Source organism: Pipra filicauda, unplaced genomic scaffold, assembly GCF_003945595.2.
Source record: "Pipra filicauda isolate LSUMZ 115617 unplaced genomic scaffold, ASM394559v2 scaffold383_size682061_pilon, whole genome shotgun sequence".
Taxonomy (NCBI): domain Eukaryota; kingdom Metazoa; phylum Chordata; class Aves; order Passeriformes; family Pipridae; genus Pipra; species Pipra filicauda.
This window is the reverse complement of record NW_024104513.1, coordinates 169742-193439: the sequence shown is the minus strand read 5'-3', so window position 1 is coordinate 193439 and position 23698 is coordinate 169742. Positions and strand designations below refer to the sequence as shown.

General features: G+C 42.5%; 1 protein-coding gene and 1 long non-coding RNA gene across 2 annotated transcripts; one reads left to right on the top strand and one right to left on the bottom strand.

The window, feature by feature from the left end:
* Nucleotides 1-1454: 1454 nt before the first annotated feature.
* Nucleotides 1455-23484, top strand: YWHAQ (tyrosine 3-monooxygenase/tryptophan 5-monooxygenase activation protein theta). The gene is made up of 6 exons (XM_027713404.2): nucleotides 1455-1608; nucleotides 2621-3005; nucleotides 18280-18403; nucleotides 20722-20885; nucleotides 21254-21349; nucleotides 22414-23484. The coding sequence occupies exons 2-6, from the start codon at nucleotides 2712-2714 to the stop codon at nucleotides 22471-22473; spliced, it is 738 nt and encodes a 245-aa protein (XP_027569205.1). The 5' UTR covers nucleotides 1455-1608; nucleotides 2621-2711; the 3' UTR covers nucleotides 22474-23484.
* LOC120323939 lies at nucleotides 20322-21815 on the bottom strand. The gene is made up of 3 exons (XR_005564891.1): nucleotides 21524-21815; nucleotides 20479-20584; nucleotides 20322-20385 (listed from the first exon to the last, which is right to left on the bottom strand). It is a non-coding gene; the product is annotated as an uncharacterized LOC120323939 (long non-coding RNA).
* Nucleotides 23485-23698: the final 214 nt, after the last annotated feature.

Here is a 23698-nt window from a genome sequence, read left to right as displayed (position 1 = left end):
CTTCATGTAAATGAAAATAATTGTTAGGGACTGGTGAAAATAAGAGTGTATCCTACTGACAAGGAAGAATAAACCGGCTACCTAAAACTGTAGCAAGTTGCCAAGAGGTAACTTCTGGGGGAAAGTAATACATTTCCTTAGCAGTTTCTGAAAGAGTTTCATTAAAGGGTGCTATCAGTAGTTGTTTTGTTTTTTTTGACAAAGGAATAAATGCTTCCCAAACTCAAATGACAAAGGGTGGCTTGTTCACAGCATAGATCAAATTTCTATGTACATAGTCCCACTCCTAGCCCAAACACTGCCCAAGACCTTTATGAGTTGAGACAGTAACATCCTGAGGTTGATTCAGAGAATTCATCATCCCATCTGGATGCTGAAGTTCCTCAGCGTGACTATATTTGGTGATGCTGAAACCAAAGGTGAGAAATCTCATCACACAGAGTCGGTTCTGCACAAACACTGGTGAACCTGAACTCGCATGAGTCCTGATACACCAGATGCGTTTGATCCACGCCTGGAATCTGCATGTCAGGACAAACAGCACAAACCCACGGTGCCCTTACACATCCTCTGGGGCCTGGGCTGTGTGAGTGCACACAAAGTCATGCGTGCACTAGGCCAGCGTTTTAGACACACATATGGCAATAGGCGCCTCACCTTTATCCATAGGTAACATGCTGCTATTGTATGTCATAGCACGCTCTGACCTCTTGAGAATTAAGGTGGAATCAAGAGGAGGAAAACAAGCAAATCCACTGATAGCTAATTACAGGAAATGCTGCCTCCCTCTGCTTGGCGCCTCGGGAACATGAACTCGGGGATACGAAGCCCCGCAGTGTCTGTACGGACCCCGCTACCCCCTCGGCCCCCGGCGGCGGCAGCGCCCGGACTTTGCCCGGCCCGGCTCCGAAAGGGCCTCGGGGACGCTCCCGGTTGTGCCCCGCCCGAGCCGCAGGGGCAGCGGGGCAGGGCCGTGCTCGCCGCCCGCTCCTGCGGGAGCTCCCGCCCCGGGCTCTGCGGGAGCGCCGGCCCGAGGGCGCGGCCGCCGCGGGCGGAACAGCGGCCGCCGGGGTACGGGCACCGCCTCGCGGCCCTCCCCCCCCCCCCCCCCCCCCCCGCCGCCGCGCGGGCACTGCCTCGGCCTGGGCCTCCCCCTGGGAGCTCCGTTCCCCCTCCCGCCACCTCCTCCGTTCCCGTTCCCATTCCCGGTGCCGGGGGGAGCGGCGGGGGAGGCCGCGGGGAGGGGGAGGGGGTTGTAGCGGCGTCACCATGGCGACAGTGACGTCACGCCACCCTGGATCTCATTGGAGGAAACCCCGTGGCCCCAGCCGCAGCCCACGGGCCCGGCCGCGCTCGCGCCCTGCCCGCGCTCGCCCCCGCGGCGGCGCGCTCCGCTCCCATTGGCCGGTGGGGTGCGCGGGGCGGGGCCGGGCGCCCAGGCCGGGCCGCGATTGGCCGCGTGGGCGCGGGCCGCGCAGCGGGTCGGTGCGCGCGCCAACGCCCTTCAGCGCTGGCTCGGCCGAGACGAGAGCGGTTCTTTCTCTCCGCCACAGCCCCGAGCGCGGCACCGACCGGGCGCGGCCCGGCCCCACAGCCCGGCCGACACAGGTGAGCGCGGCGCCGCGGTCGCCGGCGGGATGGGTCCCGCTCCGCCGCCTTCTCCCGCCCGTGTCCTCCATTTTGTGATCGCGGCGTGGAGCGCTCGGCGGCCCCGGGGAGCGGGAGGCGCAGCCAGCGCCGCCATTTCGTACCCGCCGCCTCTTCCTCTTCCCACCCCGCCGCCGCGGGGGCTCCACCGGCCGCCCCCGCTCCCCCCACCGGCCCTTGGGACGTGGCTGCTGGGGCCGCAGCCGTACCCGCTGCCGCCCACCGGGAGCTGCCGTGCTCCCCGCCGGCTGCGCGGCGCGCCCACCGGGCCGGGGTCGGCGCTGCGGCCGCTGGGGCAGGCGGGAGGCCCGGACCCGCCGCGCCCCGCCGGGGAGAGGCGAAGCGTCCCGGGCCCCCGCCCCAGCCTCGCTCGCCCCGAGGGAGGCGGGTCCCGAGGTGGTTTAACCCCTGCTGTGCTCTCCCGGGGACGAGCACGTCTCGCTGCTTTTATTATGTGTTCTTTTCCCGCCAGTGCCGGCGTTCTTGTCTGCCCGGCTCCGGCGCTCGCCCTCGGCGCTGGTGGCACACGGGGGCAGGGATTTGGGCGAGGGCCCCGGGCTGGGTGGTGACGAGGGGTCCTTCCTCGAGTCCCTGTTAGGCAGCATCTTAATGTGCTCACGTGAGGCCGGGAGGGAAAGCGGGGTGAGGAGTTTCTGATGGAAAACCAGCTATTTCTAGTGCCTGGTCGGCAGGTTGCCGTCCCTTGGCTGGCACCGAGCGTGCCTTCCCCCGGCTGGGTTTCTAGGTTGTGGTTTCCCGAGGGGTGGACGCTTGGGACCAGTGCCGCTCCCCATAGCCCTGCGTGGAAGGACTGGATGCTGCAGCCCATGTCTCCAGGAGAAGCACCTGTAGATGGGGAAGGGGAGGCAAGGCTCGAAGTGATCCTCGGTTTTTTTTGTTTGCGAGGGGTGCCGCAGGATCTTGTTCGGTGGTATTTCGTCCCGGCATGATGGTTACTGTCTTTTTCTGCCAGGTGTTGAGGCGCGTTGTCGTGTTGGTAGTGTGACATCCCCAGCTTCTCCTGTTCCTGCTTCCACACTGCTCTTGTCCCATTGCCAGCCACCATGGATAAGACCGAGTTGATCCAGAAAGCCAAGCTGGCTGAGCAAGCCGAGCGCTACGACGACATGGCCACCTGCATGAAGGCGGTAACGGAGCAGGGCGCCGAGCTGTCCAACGAGGAGCGCAACCTGCTCTCCGTGGCCTACAAGAACGTGGTGGGGGGTCGGCGCTCGGCCTGGAGGGTCATCTCCAGCATCGAGCAGAAGACAGACACCAGCGACAAGAAGATGCAGCTTATCAAGGACTATCGGGAGAAGGTGGAGTCTGAGCTCAGGTCCATCTGCACCACGGTGCTGGTAAGTGGGGACTTTTTTTTTTTATTATTTTTTTGTTGTTTATTTTTTTTCTTCTGTGTTGTTTAAGAGAAAGAAATGCAGTATTTATGGGTGCTGCTGTACTTGGGGAAGGACTGGGGGCTTGGCTGGGGCATATCATGCAAAGGGTTATGCTGAGGTGAGGGAAGTCAGTGCAGTAACTTCCACAACCATTATGTGGGTCACCATGATGAGGATGGTCATCTGCACTATGCTATGGGCCCTATATATGTAGAGGTATTTGAGATACTCAGTTTTGAGTGTCTGTGAGGTACACCTATGAATGGAGCGATCCATATGCAGTATTTCACCAGCTGGTTGCAGAGGTAACAAAGAACTTAGCCTTGTGCCTGTCTGTGCTGTGGTTAGTAAGCTTGTCAATTTGTAAGATAAGCTGAAATGAAAATGTGAAAACCCCTTTATTCACATCAGAGCTAATAAATTGCAGAAAGCATTTAAACTGTGTGTGCATTTTGTTTACTTCTTATGAGGAAAAATACTCTCAAGGGGTCCTTAAGAGACATTTTGAGGAATTTTTAACATAAAGTATGGTTTTATAAAGTGAGACACCTGTATTGAAGATGGGAAAGACAGACATGTAGAAATTGGCTTCCTTAGATTCAAGCTGATTTCTCAGGGGTATCTTTAAGATGAATTTGCAGTAATTTTGGAATAATGTAAAACTAATGTGTAAGGACATGCTTGAGCTGTCAAGCTAGTATCAAAGCCCAGAAATATATTTCTGTGCAAGCAGAATTCTAGGTGCTCTTGATAGGAAAACTGTACTGCACTGTAGTGGGAGCTCAAGAGACTGTTCTACATGACCTGGGAGTTATGGCTGCAGGAAGCTGCATGTGTGTAATGCAATAGTAATTGTGTGGCAGATAATCTTCAATGGTTTATTTGCTCCTCTTAGTTACTTTTTTTTTTGGTGTGTAGTATTGCTAATGTGAGAATAGGAAGAAGCAAGTCTATAAGGAAATAAAGAACTTTGGGGTAAATTTGTCCTAGATTGGTTTAGGAGACATGAACTGAAAGGTGACTGATTTGGAAGTAACTGAATTTGCTTCTTGATTAAGTGTTCTGGCTCATGTACAAGTGAATACTTCTTTGGATTATGCTGAAAATACCTGTATGCTTCCTTGTGTGCTGCCACCTAGGTTTGTTCTTTCTTTTTTCCTAAATCGGTCAAACTGAGTTACGTTTTCTTGAAAATAATTTTGAAATTTGTTAGCTTTATGAATCAGTTGATTCCTTAACATATTTAAGAGTCCACGCTTTCCAAAGGAGCTGTTTCTGCAGTTACAGGTGTAGTTAAATTGTAAAACTTTTGCCTTTGTGAAAATCATGTGATTTGTGTAGGGTTCCTGTTTCCTGTGACAAGAGTTTCACTAGTAGGTGTGTGATGCATTGCCAGCATTTGTGCGGTTGTCACCCTTCTTGCTCTCCTCTACTCAGTGCCCCACTTGAGAACTAACTTCTTGGTACCTCCACATAAACCTCACTCCTCAGACTTCTTAATCTCCCTTTGTCCTTCTAGTTCCTAGTTGCTAAGAGAAGGTGATGCAGAAAATCTCCTACTGGTTGCTGTGCTATCTTGACAAGGGGCTTGTGCTTCCGTAGGGAGAGGCCGTGAACCACTTCACACAGTGTCTATACCAAAATTATTCCACCCACATCCAGTGGTGGCCAGCAGGTATCCTGGTAGCCATGCTAACGCAAACCTCTGATGTAGGGAAAGCAAGCTCTTCCTGTGCTAGATGAATTTTTCACTGTGTTCTAGTCTTTCTCTGTTCTTAGCAATGGCCTGGTTGGCAGCTCTCCCCTTCCAGCATGGAAGGCTGCAGGAAGTAGTGAAGACTGAAACCTACAGCTGAGCATGCTTTTCCTGTCCTGTCCTGTCCTGTCCTGCTGCAAAGGTGTGCCTTCTTTGGTAGGAGATGTCAGCTATCTACTGCAAGCCTTCCCTTTTTTACTCTTTCTTTGAGGGCCATGTGCAGTTACGTTCTGTTCTGATTCCCTCCCTTTCCTCTTGCATCTACCACTCCTATGATCCATGAGTCAGCATCCGAGAGGTTGGAACTCATGAGCAGGATGGGTTTCCTATAACTGAGACAAAAAATGGTTTTGGCTCCTCCTCCTTTGAATGATAATGTCTTCTGTACTAATACTGTGGTAAGTGCTTGTAGCTTTTTCAGATCTCTTAAGTTGAATCTGAGATGCTTTTTTAATTCTAGGAAGGTGGCTAAACTGAAACAACTGCTGGCAAGTAGTATGGAAAGGTTGCTTGTCATCTGGAGTATTTAGATTTAGCAAGGGTGGGTGTGCTGGGTGGAGTGTGACTGCTGTTAGTCATACTACTAACAGTTTTTTCAAAAGGCTTTTTTTTATTACTGGTATAGCATGTTTCTAGATCTTCATTTAGAAATACTTGTGCTAGCATTAAAAATACTGCTATTTTTTTACTGAAAAGGCAGCAATGGTAGTTAGTTTTTTGCTGTAGAAAATACCTCAAGCCAGTTAGGTAAGGCATTGTTTTAGGACATAGTTTGATAAAGAACTTAAATTTATCAACACTAGAATACAAACACTCAAAATTGTGTTGAGATATCTATGTATATATAGATATATAAAAATAAAACTTTTACCAATTATTTAACTGTCATTCTGTAACTGCCTATCTTGCAAGTAGGAGTAGGTGTTATCCAATGCTTTTTAACTGTTAATTTCATGACTGGTCTTTCAGGTGAGAGTAGCTCTTTAATGGAGAAATGGTATGACTGACAAACAACTTGAACAAGTATTTTATTTGAAAGGTACATGAGGAGGTTTTATTGAAGTCCCTGTATTGATTGACTAATTATTTGGTAATATAGAGAATATTGAATCATCCCTTATGACTCATAGTTAAAACTGTTCTTGAAACTGTCTTGTTGAGTAAAGAAACAGGTTGGCAACTTAATTTTTTTCAGGGTAAAGTTGAACTATATTGTTTCATATACTCTCTGAGCACAAAGTTCATGTTTCTACCCTCTTGAGTGATTTCAAGACAGATACTAGATAAAGTAGAAGGGGTGGATCCGGCAGCGACTTTCACATAATTAGTGAAATCACATGGGAAACTTTGAGGATGGAAGGTAAAATATAAGACCTACTTTATTGTATGCACACTGATCTAGTGACATTAGGTTTTAAAAAAGGGTAATTTTTTGAACTGGAACCTTTCTGGGGAAGCAGATTAAACTGGTGTATTTTCTGAGAGCCTCAGTCACTTTGCGTGGAGATCATTCGCGTTGCATTCAAGCCTCTTTGTTCTTTAGAGAGAAGTAGTGTAAGGAAGGGAGGGCACCAGCCCTTGCCTGGAAATGCTCTTCACTTGCAGATTGAGGGTTTTTTCCACCTGTATTTGGTAGTGCTCTGCATGTGTTCAGTATCTAGGTCCTGATTTGTTGAATCTCTTCATAGAGCAACAGAGATGAGATTTGATAACTTCTTGGCCACAGTTTAAAACTTGATGAAGATGCAACAGCTAAAATCACGAGGGCTTGGACACAGCAGTATCTTGATGGTTACTTGCTTCTGTTGTCTCTGCCTGAAACTTAAGTGTTTAAGGTTCTCTTAAATTTTTGTGTAGAAAAGTTATGTTTTTGTGTAGAAAAGTTACGTTGTTTTTCAGTTGTTTCCAGACATCTGTTTTACAGTGACCTCTGTACACATTTATACATTGCACTGTATCAGGGCCATGTTGGCCAGTTTCTTCAGAAGTGAGCAAGGGCATTGTGAACTTTTACAAGTGAAGGAACAGAAACATTACTTGTGCTATTGGTTCTTTTCAGCACCCTGTGGGAGTGCCTGCAGTGAAATAGTCTTGAGCCATAAGGTGTATATTATCTCAGTTTTTACTGTCTTAAGGCTGAGAGGTTGCTTGTAAATGTTTGATTTGCTGTGAGATTGCAGTGTTAATTGTTGAAAGCATGTATTAGTGTGTTGCTCTTGCCAGTTCTGCTTTCCTTCCTCCCTCCCCCCCAAGGTTGCAATGTTGTTCCTACTACTGCTTTGCATAATTAAGAAAAAATAAAAGCTAATAAGACTGAGTAAAAAAAAAAAACTATGTCCTCTTCTGATTATTATCCATTTTGTAGATCTAAATTTAATCACAAAAAACAAAAATCTCCATACTAAAAAGTAATGGTCAGAGCAGGTTTTTTTCAACAGCACAAGTTCATGGCTCCATTGAAAATGAAGTTGGTATATTCTTGCAGCAGCAAATAGGTTCCTCATGTCAGCTAAAATATCTGATGTCTGGTAATGAATAAGCTTTGACTGTTTCCTTTTCCCCTTCTCTTTCCTTTGGCTTATGGAAAAGTGAGATCTTTATTTTTATATTACACATGCAGAAATTTGACAGATTTGGTAGGTATCACATTGATGCTGCTATATGAACAATTTACCAGAGCTTCATGTCTTGGGAATCCCTTGTCTCTGCCTTCCTATTTTCAGTGAACAGACAGACTTTGTACAGAAATGTATGGTGTTGTAGAGGTGAAACTGAGTAAAAGGATATTACATATAGTCTTTTGATACAGGGAACTGTATAGGATGCAGTTTTATTTTGAAGGTCAGGCATGCTAATCACTTAATACTACTTTTGGACTCAGTTGTCCCAGTCGTGGTTGGGACAGTGTTTCAGGTGTTGTTTTAGCTTACGAAAGGTAAAAAAGTAACTGCTTTGGACTCATCCTTTTTGAGTGACTGATTAAAAGGACTGACCACTACATGAAAGTCAGACCTTAGGTTGGGAACATTACTTCTTGGTAAATCTAGAATTGTGGAGTAAATGTAAAGGGAATGTTTGATTTGGAATAAATCATCTTTTTGATCTGTGGAGAGGGAGTTCTCAGCACAGCTTCTAGCAACCATCAACACATTTGTGATAAGAATTGTGGAACTTTAATGAGTGAATCTTTTCTAGCTTAATATGCTTAAAACTGAAATTTATGATCTGAACTTGGCTTATTCATAGTTGTACCTTGTCTTACATTGTCCTGCAGTAGAATCTGCTGCTGGAGTACTTACTTTTGTGTGAGGAAAACGGAATCCTGAGAAAGGACTAATGCTTACAGAAACAAAGCCTAGAATGCACTGAGGTTCTTGAACAAACTCAAAATTGTTAAGAGTTCAGCTAAAAATAGTTTAAGGAATTCTCATGGTAGCTGAGGCCTCCATCCCATGCAGTCATTGCTTACTGCCCCTTCCCCTGCAGCTGTATGCTATCCAGAATTATTAAATTTCTTGGAGGACATTTGCTGGTTTAGTGGCCTTGAGAAAGTAGGATGTGCTCACTAGGTGAACAACAAAACCACAAATTCTGTTTTTCTGCTAATGCAGTGAACCTCTTAACAGATTTTGTAAATCACTCATGCTTACCTGCTAGACAATTGTCTCACAGGCATTGCTGCTACCTTAGATGCTGATCTGGTAGGTGCCTTTTTGAAGTAAAACATAGAAGGCTGTATATCAGAGAGAACTTGATGAGGAAAGAACACACTCGAACTTGAATGTTATTAACAATTGATTTCTTTATGATGGCACAAACTGGGGTCGTTTAGCACGTTATTAAAGCAGTAGATTGTACCAGTTTCTGTACAGACACAGCAGCTTGATGTTCTGTTTTCAGTAATGGGGGATGCCTGATTTTCAGAGGCAGGTAGTGATGAAAATGGCAGGAGGGAGGCTGGTAAAAGTGCATAGATGTACTTTGTAAGAATGGTAGGTGAAGGTGTATGCTTAATTAATCAGCTTTTTATATTTAGTTTTATGCTCCTGGTCTTTGAGAATGATGGTCTGTTGCCCCTAGATGTTACGTGTTGTGTTTAAGTGCTTTTGTCCTTTTCAATAAACTTGAACCTAATTTTGTCACAGAACAGGTAAGGTAAGTAAGACTGTTCTTGAGCACTGCATTTGTGGCACTTAATCAGAATAGCTCCACTAAGTTCATTGGACAGGTGTTTACAAGTTTCTCCTTGTCGTTTCTGCTTCCCAGGAAGCTGGAACCAACATCAGAGTACTTCAGCCGAGCACACTGCTGATTTGTAAGCTTGTCATTTGCTAATTCATCCTGTATATCTGAATATGTACCAGTGCCCAGTTTGTGTGAGCTGGGCACTTACAGGAAGCAGTAAAAATAATTTAAGTGCAGAGTTTCACGTCCTGTGGTCTGTGCACCCACTAGAACATCAGATGTAAAGACCTAGGAACTGGAAGTCCCGAATTAAGCACAATTTTGCTCATGCCTTTCTTAAAATTTGTTAAAGGGATCAAGGGTATGATTTACTGGTTTCTAACGTTGATAAAGGTTTATTACTTGCTCTGCTGCTCTTTATTCTGTCCTTTAATGTGTATGATCCATTTACTGAAGTAGTTGGATATAGGAGTCCTGTTAGGCTCTGAAAACAGAAAAATTTCCATTTGCTCTGATAATAAGTTTTCTAAATACACCATGTACACTCTTACCTGACTGACAGACACATACTTCCGGGATAAGACTTCTTCAGGAAGTTTTGTTCTTCTTGAATACATTCTGCAAAATTCTCATAAGCAGAAATTGTTTTTAATAAAAGTAGATAGCAGGGCCTTAGCAAAAGTCAAGGCCCACTTGCTGTGAGAAATTGTTGTAACCAGGTTATCTTAAATGTTGGCTTCTAGTTTTTCTTAGCTAAAGGTTAGACTTCATTGTTGTAGATTGTCTCATTTGGGGAATAACGGAATACTGGTACACTCCTAATAGACTGAATGAAATAACATATTGCTGGGTTTCCTTTGAGGTGAAGTTGGACAATGCAAAAGGCTCTTCCAGCTGCCCTAAGTGATGGGAAGAAAGTGTATCTCTTGATTATCATTTTGAATTTCAGTGATCCCAAGCCTCTGATCAAGGGCTCCCAAACAGAGAGCAGAGCTGAAGCAAGTAAAAGTTTGTTTATTATATGAAAGAATAGTTTTAAAAATCAGTACTTTGCATAAGGGCATCATACCTTAAGCCCACGTAACTTCTGCGTGCTGTCGTTCATTTTGAGTATTGTTAGTCTAGATATACCTCAGTCAGTAATTTAATCATTTATACCTTTGGACTTCTGTAGCTGCAAAGCATAGAAGTATTTTTAAATGAGAATTTAGACTTTGCTGTCTGTCATATTATGGAAGATCACAAATGGAGGATGGTGGAAGAAGCTTGTAGGAGGTCAGGATTCTGAAGGGAAAATTTTCATGTCTGTAATACCTATAAGATGAGAAGAACACTTGAAGTATTTTGAGGGATTAGAAATATGAGAAATGCAATCACAGGAGAATGTTAGAATCAATTTGAGATAAATCTGTCAGATACCAAGAAAATTTTCCTGTAGGCTTTTGGCTGTGTTGTATGGCCATTACTTAATGAAAACTTTGTAATTGTTGAAAAAGGGAATGACTTTTTTTTTTTTTTTGAAGACTCATTTCTACATTTTGTGGGGGGGAAACTGGAAAACTTTAGGCTCTTCCTTAGAAACTTGATTAATTGTTTGACTTTCACTGGATTGTTCATTTTATCTGAAAATCTATAGAAAGAAGAACTTGCATTTCCACACATTTCTAGTTCCTGGCTTACATAGTTCTCTGGGGACCACAGAACTTTCTAACTTCTTGTTTTAAGAGAAATGTAAGCAGTGAATATAAATTCTGGATTAAATTAATCTCAGACCCAGGTGGGAATAGCATGGACAGACATGCTACAGCTCAGGCTTCCAGTGCCTTTGTTAAGTGGGATTCCAGATACTTCATTCAGGGCCAGTCCTGAGTATTGACTGCCAGTTTTTAAAACTGTGTAGACAAAGACACAGAACCAAATGGAAAAGACGAATTAGGTCACCCTCTCCGGTTCCATGTCAGGTGCATTTGTCTCTGCTTTCAGCAGTGCTTTGTTGGGTCAGCTTAAGGCCGTGCCATTGCTGGGAAGGTGCACACATATTTTCCTCAATACATAAACTGACACGCTATTAGTCTTAAGAGGTCTGTATGAAAATTACTTAATGTTCTCCCAAAAGGAGTTGATGCACAGAGCTTGAATCCTGAAGGATGAAGAACTTAGTTCCGCTGAAATACACTGTTGAAAGTAAAATGATCTTACTGTTGCAGCAGGGGACTCTCCCTTTCCTGTCAAGAAAACAACTGCTGAATGTTAAAACACACCTAGGCTGCGGTGAGTCATACTGTGGACTTTGGAATGACTGATTATACTTGAAATAGTCAAGAAGTCTTAAATACCAATTTGCTAGACGATTAAAACAGGCAGTCATTTGTGAGTAGAAGCTTTATTGAAAGGTCTGAGCCCACACGGATCATCTGTGCTGTCAGACACTTCAGAACATTTGATATGTTTAAATTCACGTTTAAGTTATATCGAGGGAATATGTTGGTCTGAGGTGCCTCACCAACTTTCATCTTTGCTTTTTGACTGCAGTTAGGGTGGAAACCATTTCTCTGTATGCTGCTTGTAGATGTTTTTTCTCATACTGGGTCTGGATGAACCCTCAGAAATACTTGAGACTGAATGATGTTTCCAGGTATTTTGTGTCTGCAGCCATGGATGAATTTGTGGAGCCTCACACACTTCACACAGTGTGCCTGTGGGATGCAAGCTGCTCATTTAGATGAGACTGATATTGAATCAATGTTAAGGGTGGTGAGTTAACTTGCTAAAAGAAGTGTTGACATGCACTCTGTGTATGTGCATTATTTTTAAGGAACCTTGTCTCAAAATAGGTTTATTTCGAAATAGTTTCTTCACTTGCATGTGACTTTCTGGTTCTGTGGGGTTTGGCCGATAAGTGTGTGGTACAATGTTAAGTAGCCAGTTACTTGCTGTCACCCAGGTAACATCTGTTCTCCTGGTGACCGTCAGTGCTCCTTAAAAAACAAAACAAAAAACCCAACAAAATAACAACAACAACAACCCCCCCCCCCAAAAAAAAAAAAACTAGGGGGAAAAAAAAACAAGCACTTTAGAGCTCAAAATAGGGAACATTCTGTGTTGGTTCAGGAAGGGAAGGAACATCTAGGAAACAACAATAAAACTCAGTCTAGTTCCTGTAGGGCCTGTGATAATCAGTACCCTGTGGAATAGCAGCACCTTCTCTGCTGGCAAGTCTGAGAAAACTTGGACAGCAAAGAGCTGCTGAGCAGAAAATCAACCTGGTTTTTTTTTTTTCCCATACAATTGAACTTTTTCCATTATATAGTGAGGAGGAATATATTTTTTTTAACATTATATGCATTGATATTTATTAGTTTGTTCTTCTGTTAAAAAAAAAAAAAGCTTAATACTATTGGATTATGTTTTCTCTAGATGCTTTCTGTCTCGTGTAAATTCAAGTCCAGTGAAAGATACTGTATAAAGTTACTAAAACCTGCAGATACCAAATACTTCCCACAAACTGTTAGGATGTTTGCTTTTAAAAATAGCCTTTAACATTGTATTCCCAAAGGATAAAGGTGGTTTTGAAATAAGTTGTTTTAAACAACTTGAAGTAAGATATATGGGCTCAAGGATATTGCTGAAAACAGTCTCACTTGAAAATCAAATTTTATATAACATAGACTTTATTTAAAAACTTCTGTGCCAGCCATTTTGGACATTGACACGCTCCTCTTTGCTAAATACAATGCAGCATCTTAACCAGTTTATACTTACGGGGGCAAACTTTTGGAGAGCACTGCTGCTTCTGATGGTTGCTTTTACATTTACTTTTTTCCTTCTGGTGTAGTAAAAGTAAATGATAAACTGTACTGGGTGAGAAATGCAAATGACAAGGTACATCAGTCTTTTAATAGCATAACATTAAATAGTTTGGTGGTGGTGATGTGACCCAAACATGTGGTAGGTGTTGACATCTGAGTGATGGTGACATTGTAAATATTTTGGTTTACTTCACTTTACTACAGTGAGAACTTGTGTCAGTACCTAGGCACATGGTACCTTTAGCTTGCTTTGAAAATTGGCCTCAAACTACTTGGCATGAGTAGATATCTCTGGAGCTGACCTGGTTCTTGTTCATCCTCTGGAATTGAACAGTTAAATGTGAAGAATAATCCACTAGCTAGTGGTATTGGAATATATGAGGAGACTTCTACTCATTGCGTTTGCTTTTCTTACTGAAGTCCCAGTTCTAAATGGCACAAGTGCTGTAGGCAGCTAAAAGGTCAGTTTGGTATTCAAGATGGTTTTTTTCCAAACTCATCTTTGCTGTTGAGTTTTTTTGTAGCAAGATATGTGGGAAGAGACGACAGTACACATCAGATAGCAGTGGTATTTTTCTGCCACTTGAACCTACCCTATGGTTGTACAGAAAGTAGTGTACAGTGTGGTTGAACTTAATGTCTCAATCAGTCTTGCCTTTTAAAATATATTTAGATGGGGAGGGGTGATGGGACTTTCTGTTTTGATGTCAGCTTTTTAAAGAAGGTGTTGCCCTGAAAACAGCAGAAAGCATATGTGGAGTGGGACTAGAACATGAATGCAGGGGAGGTGTGTGCAGTGGATTGTAAGGAGAGGCTGGCTGGATGCACACACCACAAATAATTATGAAGGAGCTGCTTTATCTGTGTCAGACACTTCAAGTAACAATATGGCTGACATACTCCTTCAGGGCTTCCTTTTCATAAAGGTGAAATAATGGGGAAGTGATGAGAGCAGATATATTGACTTAGTATTTCTGGCTCGGGTTAATTGCAGTGGTCAGTGAACACTGTGTGTTCAATCCTTGATCCTGCCTAAACAGAGGAGAAAAGGGACTGAGAGAGGACAGTTACTTAGTTGGGAAAGAACAAAGTAGAACTAGAGAAAGATCCAAAAAGGCCACTAAAATGGAACTTTCATTTTGCTTGTACAGGAATAAGTCTGCCAATGGAGAGAAAAAGAAAAAAAAATTAATTTTCAGCTTTAAGGGGGGAAGAAGTAAATTGCTGCCAGGCTCCTAGCCTGCTCCCCATGGCTTCTTCAGGCAGCTGGAGATCTGTTCCAGGGATCGGTAGTCCTTTGTTGCTGGCATCTCTATAATAGGTAAATAAATAAGCCTGCTTTCTGTAGGAGGGAAAAAGAATATCGTATATGAGATTATGATGCTGTTAGGATGACAAGAGGGTTAGCGCATTGTGAAGGTAGAAATAAATTGAGATGGATGAGCAGCACTAATGAGAAGTAGGGTGGGGAAATCCTGTCATAGTATAGGAGGACCAGCACACTGCGTGAGAGTAACATGTCAGTGTGGGGGAAGCAGCAGCAGCTACCAACCCAGACTGTCACACTGCAAACCTCTTGTAATGCAGCTGCAGTGGGACATGAGGGGTCTGGCCTGAGAACTTTGATTCCTGTGTCTTCATAGCGCTCGTGGTTCTGAGAGTCACCTCCCAACAGGGCAGGGCAACGGCTTGAACATGGTGTGGCTTTCAGGGCAGCGTCTGAGGTATGTTTGGTGTTGGAGAGCACATAATTGCTGGTTGTTCAGGGCCTGGTGATGGCAGCAGTTGCAGTTCTTAAGCGATGGTGGCAGCTGTATTTTGGTACATAAAAGGGATGGGTGGGTTTGCAGTACTTGAACATGGATGGTAGTCTACTGTATTGACTGACCTCATCCCAGAGTCATACCTGTGGCAGTGCTTGTCTCTCCCTAGGTGAAGTTATCATGAAAATTTCAGGATTGTCTGAGGTCTGCTTCATTGCTTTGGCTGCCTGCGTTCATTTTACTTAATATCAGCTGATGTTTAAAATAAGGATTCCTGGCTGATTGCTGTCTGATAGAAAGGTAAAAAAGCCCAAGTGGGGGAAGATAAGGGAACAGATGTAGGAAATCTTGAGTTTTCCTGGCTTTTAATGACTCACAATATTGTAAAGTAAATCATTTGGCTTATTGTGCTGTCTGCTCTCACTGCCCTGCCAACATTTTGTCTGTTAGAGGAAGGTGCCTTCCAAGAAATGATGATGATATCCTGAGATGAATGTCTCACAAAATATACCAAATACGTTATTGATTTGAAAGATAAAGCCTGGCCTGATAAATAATTAGCTTCACTCAAAGTCTGTTTGGATTCTCTTCTAACCTGTGTGATTCATAACTGAGATCTTGTTCCATCTAAGGCTATTAAAACACCAAAACCGGATATGTAAAGTCCAGAACGAGAATGTTCCACCCTGGCTGATAAAGGCACAGGTCTCCTTCTTATCGTGTGTTGTGTAAGGATTAGAAGGCCCTCAAGATGAACTGGGAGTGGGAGCTGCTGGGCAGCTCAGCTCCTCCGTGTAAGGAGTACCTAGGAAATAACCGACTCTGCTGTCTGAAAAACTACAGTTCACTCTCAGCATCCACTTTTTTTGTGTAAGTTTCTGAGAAATCTGCACAGAACCACTGGTTTTCAGACCTGCCTAGTGAAGTCAGTACTTTCAGAGTGCATTGACACACAGGCTGCAGTGATGCTTGTTTGTGGTAGGGCTGGGACCATGGCAAAATCCTTTTATGTTCCTGGAAGAAGTGTGTGGCCTACCCCATCTGGGGCAAAAAAAAAAGTGGGCATTAATGCTCTAATTTTCAGGTTCAGCTTAAATTGGACACAGTAAAACTTTCCCGTAAATGTTCTTCAGTGTACACCAGATTCCAAGGTTTTAGTATTTTTAAGTCATAACCAAGTCAGATCAGTTATGCACAGTACTGTAGTGCTAGAGCTACCTCTAAAGACAGAATTTTGCAGTAAGATCAGTAATATTTTTGTATGCTAAGTTTACAATAATTTTTTTTTTTGGAAGTCATGAAAGAAAAATGCCTGTTCCCTCGTTAATGTAGTTGTAATATCTTTAAAAATTTCATTTCAACATTTAAAAGATGAATCAAGGATATGGTTTTCCCAAATACCTGGTTTAAAATGCTGCACAGTATCTTTCCTGCTTGTCTGGTCAGTGCTCCTTACACTGTGGCATAGTTTTTCATAGCTAGTCTGAGCACAGGGATAAATCATGTCTCTGCTGCTTAACACAGTCCCAGCTGTGGGATGGCCTTCAGACGTTCAAACACAAGGCATTTAAGGAGCCTTTTTAAACATAGTTGTATTTTGTGTCACGTTTCATCATTCTGGGCAGTTTCCTGTAAAATCAAACTTTGATGTTAGACTTGAAGTTACTGGGTTGTTGTCTCTGAGACTTTGAAAGTGGTTTGTGTAGTGTTGTGCTTTTGTGGCTGACATGGACATTGTCATAGGAGAAGGGCATCAGGAAAACACTGAGCCAAAATGTGAAGTTCTTTTCATTGCAAAAACCTGTAGGATGGGAATAACTCATTCTAATATGGAATGACTCATGCACAGTAACAGTGTTAATATGGGGTTGTATTACCCATCTGCCTACTACCTCTTAACTCTTGTTTTGAAACATACCTAAGGTTTTGGCTGCATTTTCCATAACACCAGTGAGCTTTACTATTTCTATGTGCTTGCTCAAGCCCTTGCATACTTACTTGACTGTGTTAAGCTGTTACACAAATTCCTCACTTAGCCCTTTGCCAAACTAGCCAGTGTCTAGGCTTTGTCAGTGTTTTTGTAGCCTTACAGAAACTCCTAAAAATGTCTGTCTCTGATTTGGTAGGTGCCAAGGGTATGTCAGGCTTGGTATCCTCTTATCCTCCCGCTATTTTCTCTAGGGTGGTATCAAGGGTAGTTGTAACTCTGTACTGTTCCTTAATGCCTCTGTGGGGATCTCTGGGGGAGCTTATCTGGGTGCTGTGTGCAGTGTTACATCCATGGCACACACACAGTGTGGATGCAGAAATGCTTTTTTCACCCAGCTGGAAGTTCCGTGTTACAAGTGTCAGTTTAAAATAGTCACCAACACCTCGAGTGGACTTGGAATGAGTAACTGCTTTCAGCTGGACTGTTCTGCTCCCATTGATTATTAAAGGAAGTAGTAATGGTTTGGTGGTGTGCACAGGGAGTAGGCTTGTGACTGAAATTAGCTTGTTTTGATTCTAGTGCTGTAGTAGCCAATTAAAGTGCTAAGGATTTTTGTGCTGAAAGCTTACAGTTCCTTAAATGTTTCCTTTGTAACTGCCTCAAGAATTTGGATACATGTTCCTGTAAAAAATGATAATTAACTAGCCAGGTGTAAGCTATGGAAACTTTCTGATCCTTTTATGACCTGTTTACTTTCCAAGTAAGTGAATGTAGATCTTTATCACTTAAATTCTAGTATGATGCTGCTCTGAGTATTGCAAGGTTTCCTTGAGTCTATTGGAACTTGCATCTTTTGTCACCTCCGGAGAACGTGTGTGGTTGCGGTAATGAGTTGTGTTTAGGGACAGGATCAGCCAGAAGCTGCTCTCCTTGTCAGTTCCCAGAACTACCCTGTTTGCTGGGGAAAAGTCCTGTACCTCATCTCTCCTTTGCCTTCACCCCTACCTTGGAAGGACTAGGAGTTCTTACCTTGCAGCCTTGGAGAGAGACTTAGCTTCTCTTGCTGGAGGCTTGTAAACCTTTTCTTGCCCTTCTGACGATCGGGTAGGAGAGCTGTGAGCAAGGGGAGTGATGTTAGCGTAGCTCAAGGTGTGCTGGAGAGCACTGTATAGCTCCTCCCATTCCAGGCAGCAGCAGGGCACATATGACCTCCCAGCTATGCTGCAGGAGGTGTTACTTTACAGCCTTGCAGAGAGCTGGTGCAGTTTGAAGCTGACTGTCGACTGGATGGGTTCGAATCCTTGACTCTCTGTGGAAGGTGGACTGGAGATTCCTTATCACACACAAGTCTAATAATAAACGCAATTTACGCAAAAAAATAGTCGGTTTTTTTCCTGTGAAGTGGAAATAGTCTTATTTGTAAGTATCTTTGAAACTTTCTGTATAGCGTTTCATTTTTCCAGTAAAAGCTTACCCATTTGAAGTGTTTTTGAAATGAGAAGTGCATATCTTGAAACTAAACTTGGTTCTGAAACTGTACTCCAGGTAAACCTTTTCTTGTTACGTTTTTTGCAGTCTGATCAGATGGTTGATTGTTCACCTTAATGCAGTCTCTAGCTTTGTGCTTTTACACAGTTTGTTGAAATTAGTGTGCCTCTGTCTAAAATGCTCTTAAAACTCCTTTTTACCTTGTAGCAATCATTGGAGTCCATTCAAACTTCCTGGAGAGAAGATTGAACTTAGTTGCAATGGTGTTTGTGATATGTCAATGTCTATTTTGTTGTTGTTTCAGGAGCTGTTGGACAAATATTTAATAGCTAATGCAACCAATCCAGAGAGCAAGGTATTCTACCTGAAGATGAAGGGAGACTACTTCCGATACCTTGCTGAAGTTGCCTGTGGTGATGACAGGAAACGTAAGTACCTTGTGGTCTCAGGTTTTTCACAGCATAGGAACTCTGGTCTGTGGGCAAAGGAACAGTAGATGTACAGACTCTGGATTCACTGAGTTAGCTGTGTTTCAGCTGGAAACCTCCAGTGTTCATACACACAGAGTGTGACACTCTGAATAGACCTGAAGCATAGTATGCCAGGGAGTTTTAGCTAGTGTTCTGTCATCTACCCGAAATTTCTGAGTAGTTGTTCCATAATGCTTATTTAAAGCTTCTGGAAAACAATGCAGGTGAAAGTGTGCTAACATATTTAATGTTGTTTGTTTGTAATTCTTTGCTAAAATACAGTTGGTGGGGGAGAGTAAACAGATCTCTGTAAGATTTTGTACTCCATGATGGAGTCCTGTTGGTCTACAAATTTTAACCATGTCACTGTGAAGCAGACTTCATTGTAGTCACCTAAATTTATAAAGAGGCAACAAAATCACTAGGTCGGTACACTAGCCAGAAAGCATAAGCTGCACTCTTAAATGACTGATTTTCATGGAGATGACACTGTCCCTGTAATTTTAGTTTGTGCTTTTGGATCCAGCAGAAAAGGCCTGGAAATTGCCACTTGATACTGGGCATCCTGAGAATGTGGAACATTCCTAGACATTAGAACATGGGTGGTTGTAAGTACGTCAGGAGCCTCTTCTGGGGTAGAATTTAATTCTCTATTCAGAGGATGTATTGAATTAATTACTAGAACTGTCTTGCAAGGTGCTCAGATACTGTTGTGATGTTAAAAACTCGTGGTATGGCATAAGCCAGTGATGCGTTTCTACATAACAAACTAAAATTAGTCCTGGAGTAATGCTGTGACACAAAGGAGAGGGATTGTTGGAGCAGGTGGAGCGCTGCAGGGACTGTCCCTTGGGTTGGGTCTCACAGCATTGGCCGGTTGAAACTGATTGCATTGCAAAGCACTTAAACAAAGGCTTCATTGGTCTCCTTGTATTGTAGGAGCTTTTAAGCTGAGAGATGAAAACACACAAAATGGAGTAGCAGAGAAAACCTGTCTTTGGCTTTCACAAAGTTCATCTGATTTATATTTTGTATCTCAAGCAACAGTTAAAAATCTGGGCTTGTCTGAGCAGAGAAATACCAGCTTTTCTTGGCTAAAGTGACTGCATTTAAATGACATGCACACTGATCTGGGTGCTTACAGTGGGAGAGAGATTGATTGATATAACCTTACTAGCAGATGGTGGTGGTGTTCAGCTGGGAAGTTACAGCTTGTGTATCACCATGCAGACGTTTTGTGCTTGACTTCTTGCAAACTTTAAGGAGTTTCACTTTAAGCTTTTCTGATGTTCTGCCTCTAAGCATCTGTTTATTTTCTCAGCTTCAAATATATTTCATGTACTTGCAAGGTAATTTATTTCCTGCATTTGCTAGGAGTTTTTTGCCTTTTTTCACCTGTTCTCAACAGATTAATAGTCCATTAGCACTCATTACAGTGTAAATACAGGAAAACCCAAATCTGTTTTGACTCTTTTGAATACTTATTAGATTTTACTTACCAAACTCATTTACCAGCATTTTCTAGAGCAGCTGCAGTTTTAGCTCCTCCAGAGAGCTCTATTTTGAGCTCTGGCAATGGCTTTCTTTTTCTGCAGTCTCCTTCCTTTCTGCAAAATGTTTAGGGTGGCTGTTGGCCCTTTGGTTGTCTATGGAAGTGAATCTGGAATAGGCTATAGGTAGCATTCCTGCAGTACTCTCTGGCCTGGTAACCTCTTTTCTCTGTGTTATTTATCGCAGTTATTTTGGGCACAGCCTCGGGTTTTTCATCTTGACTTCTACACCCAGTTTTTGGAGGCAGACTTTCATTTTTTCAGGAACATGCCATACATGCCTTCCAAACTTCTTCAAGAAGTCATGCTTCACACACAGTAGCCTTCTTTACTCTGCACACCCAACTCACATGAGCATGTCCATCATGTGCAAGGAATGAAGTAGGAGTTCTGTAGGAAAAGTAATGCATAAATGCTTTTTTTCCCACCTGAAGTATCAAAGGCCACTGAGGTAATACAGTAATCTTGATTATTTGTATTTACCAGGTTCTGTGTGTTTATCTGTCTCTTGAATACCTTTGCTCTGTAGTAGCTTAATTTGCCCCTTGTGTTTCAGCAGCTGTACTTGAAATGGGTGTAAAATCATTACCTGGAATAAAGTGCAGTGTTTAGCTAAGAGCAGTTCAGTCCCCTACTAATGGAGTACTTTACATGGTCACATCTTGGAAAAAAAAATTAAACAAAAACAACCCCCCAAAACACTTAAAATTTGTTATTCTTTTACAGAAACAATAGAAAACTCACAGGGAGCTTATCAGGAGGCATTTGATATCAGCAAGAAGGAGATGCAGCCAACACATCCAATTCGCTTGGGTCTAGCTCTTAACTTCTCTGTATTTTATTATGAGATTCTCAACAATCCTGAGCTTGCCTGCACACTGGCAAAGACAGTAAGTTACTTTTTTTTCTTTTCTATATGACTGCAGGGACAGTAGAAGAGAGTTTATGCTTAAAACAGTATGAATTATTATTTCCGAGAGTTTATGCAGGAAATTATCTATTTATGTTTCTGGTTTCCAAGCTCGTAATTAGTGGGATTAAAGGAGTTCAAGCAGGCTGTATTTAGAGTGTGACTTAAATTTTCAGCAACATGGCAAGCTTTTATTATGCCTTTATTATGGTTTTGTTTCAAATAGAGCAATTCAGGTCATTAGCTTCTAATGTTGCCCTTTTTTTTAAGCTACCTTGCTGATAGGTTTAGCTTCTACTTGCTTAATGATAGTTAATAGAAAGGCTAAAGATGGTTTAATTATTCCAGGCATTTGATGAGGCTATTGCAGAACTTGATACACTGAACGAAGACTCATACAAAGACAGTACTCTCATCATGCAGTTGCTTAGAGACAACCTAACAGTAAGTTGCCTTTTTATGTGCTATCTGGTTCTGTAACCGTGTGTTTGATTAGTTAGACTGAATTTGTGATTAACAAAGCCTTTCTTTCACTCTAGTGCAAAGCACAGCACTGACTCAGGCTGTTTACCTATGATACCTTTTCATAACTTAGTTTTAATGTTGCTGTCAACTTACATGTTGTTCATGCTGTGTAATCTGGAATAACAGCTTGAGTAGCTCACATTCTTCCTGGTTTGATGGCCTTCTCAGTGGAAGGGAGAAGGGGCATTCAGCTAACCTAATGTACAAGATGAGGCAAGGAGTTAAACCACAATAATCCATCTTCAAACTTTTTTGATGACTACCTCAAAACAAAAAGTTTTTCCTGTTGTACATCCAGTGTAGCTTGCTTGATTCATTGTCCTGATTTTCTTTTAAAAGAACTGAAATTTCAATGTATTAAGAATAAAATCAGTTGATGTTTGAGTATGTTATTGTAATGATTAACTATTTAAGAAAAGTGCCTAATGGAACAACTAGGTTCTATTAAAATAGGAAACTAAGACAATTTTTCAAGGAATATCCTCTCTGGATATTCACTGTATTTAAAATTATAGCAACATTTGTTATTTTGCAGTAGTCCTTCAGTAGAAATGTCTGTTGTTAGCATATGAAGTGCTTAGCTTCGATAACCAAAATAGCAGTTTACACTTCCAGGATTCAGACTGGTGTGTTTGAAATGGAAGTTACCTGTGAAGCTGCTGTTCAGGCTTGTAGAATGCCCTGGGATCGATGGCACAGCTTGCTGTTAAACACAAAAGCTAGAGCTGTTTAGAACAGTTTGCTCTGCCCCTCTACCTGAGGGCATAGCTGGTTGGGCATAGCTGGTTGTGCCCTGTGCACAAGGAGCTCTTTCTGGTTACCTCTCTCCCAGCAAGTACCGAAGCCAGGGCTGTGCAGTGCCAGTGCACTGGTACTTTGTAGAGATCCTTAAGTCTAATTCATTACCATTTCCATACAGTTGTCACTTTTTGGAATTCCAGCTGTGCTTCTGAAAGCTGATACCGTTTTTCTCTTCTTTCTAGTTATGGACATCAGACAGTGCAGGAGAAGAATGTGATGCTGCAGAAGGTGCAGAAAACTAAACTGCACGTGGGGCGTCATTCTCCCTTTCCTTCTCAAGAAACCTTTTTACACGTCTCCATTCCTTATAGCTCCACTTGGATTTCCTATAGCAAAGAAAACCCATCCATGTGTATGGAAATCAATTTATAGTCCTTTCACACTGCAGCTTTGGGAAAACTCCATTCCTTGATTTGTGTTTGTCCTGGCCTTCCTGGTGTGCGGTTACTGCTGTAGAAAAGTATTAATAGCTTCATTTCATATAAACATAAGTAACTTCCAAACACTTATGTAGCGGACTAAAGTGTACCTGGTATTTAAAAACAAATCTGAACCAGTTCCTGCCAGTTGACTGTGTTTTGTATTACAGTAAGATATGAAAATGTAGTTAATTGCAACTAAAGAGTGTTCCACATAGCATTTAATTCTCCACATTCCCTTCTTATTCTGCAGGGTTTCCTTTCCATAATTGACTTTCACATGCTACTGTGTATTCATTTCAGTAGGAATATGGAAGTACTGGGCCAGATCAAGTTGAGCATTTAAAGTTTGGAAAATCATAAATTGAGTTGCTTCCCGTATCATGTAATACAGAAACTTGTGTGTTCAAAAACAGGGGCTTCTCTTAATCTTCAGTTGCTGCTGTTTAAGTTGATATCCCTTCCCAATAAAAGTTCACTTACACTCCTGCCTTTGTAGTTCTGGTATTCACTTTACTATGTATTAGAAGCAGCATGTTACTGCTGGAGTACAGGCAGTGCTTTTTGGCAGACTGAAGTGCATGTCATTTCTTAATACACTGGAATGGGAAAACCAATTGAAGTTCACATGTCCAAGTATAAAATTTAGTACTTTTCCATGCAGGTTTGTGCACATGTGAGAAGGTGTCAAGTTCGTCCAGTGATTGTTAGAGAGTTTGGACCACTATTGTGTGTTGCTAATCATTGATTGTAGTCCCAAAAAAGCCTTGTGAAAATGTTATTGCCCTCTGTAACAGCAAAGTAACATGAAATAAAATTACATTTTATAAACCACCTACTGTTGACTTGTAACAATTCCATGTAATAACTTAAGGGCTAAACTTAAATGTAAGTATATCTTGTGCTGGAAATGTCTCTCTCAAATTTATTGCATACTTTTAAAAAGTCTGCTCTTAATTGAACTCATTTTATGAAAATATCTTAGATAACTTTTCATAGTTAACCTGACATGTGGACTTCTTAGTAACTAAATCTACTAGAGGAAATT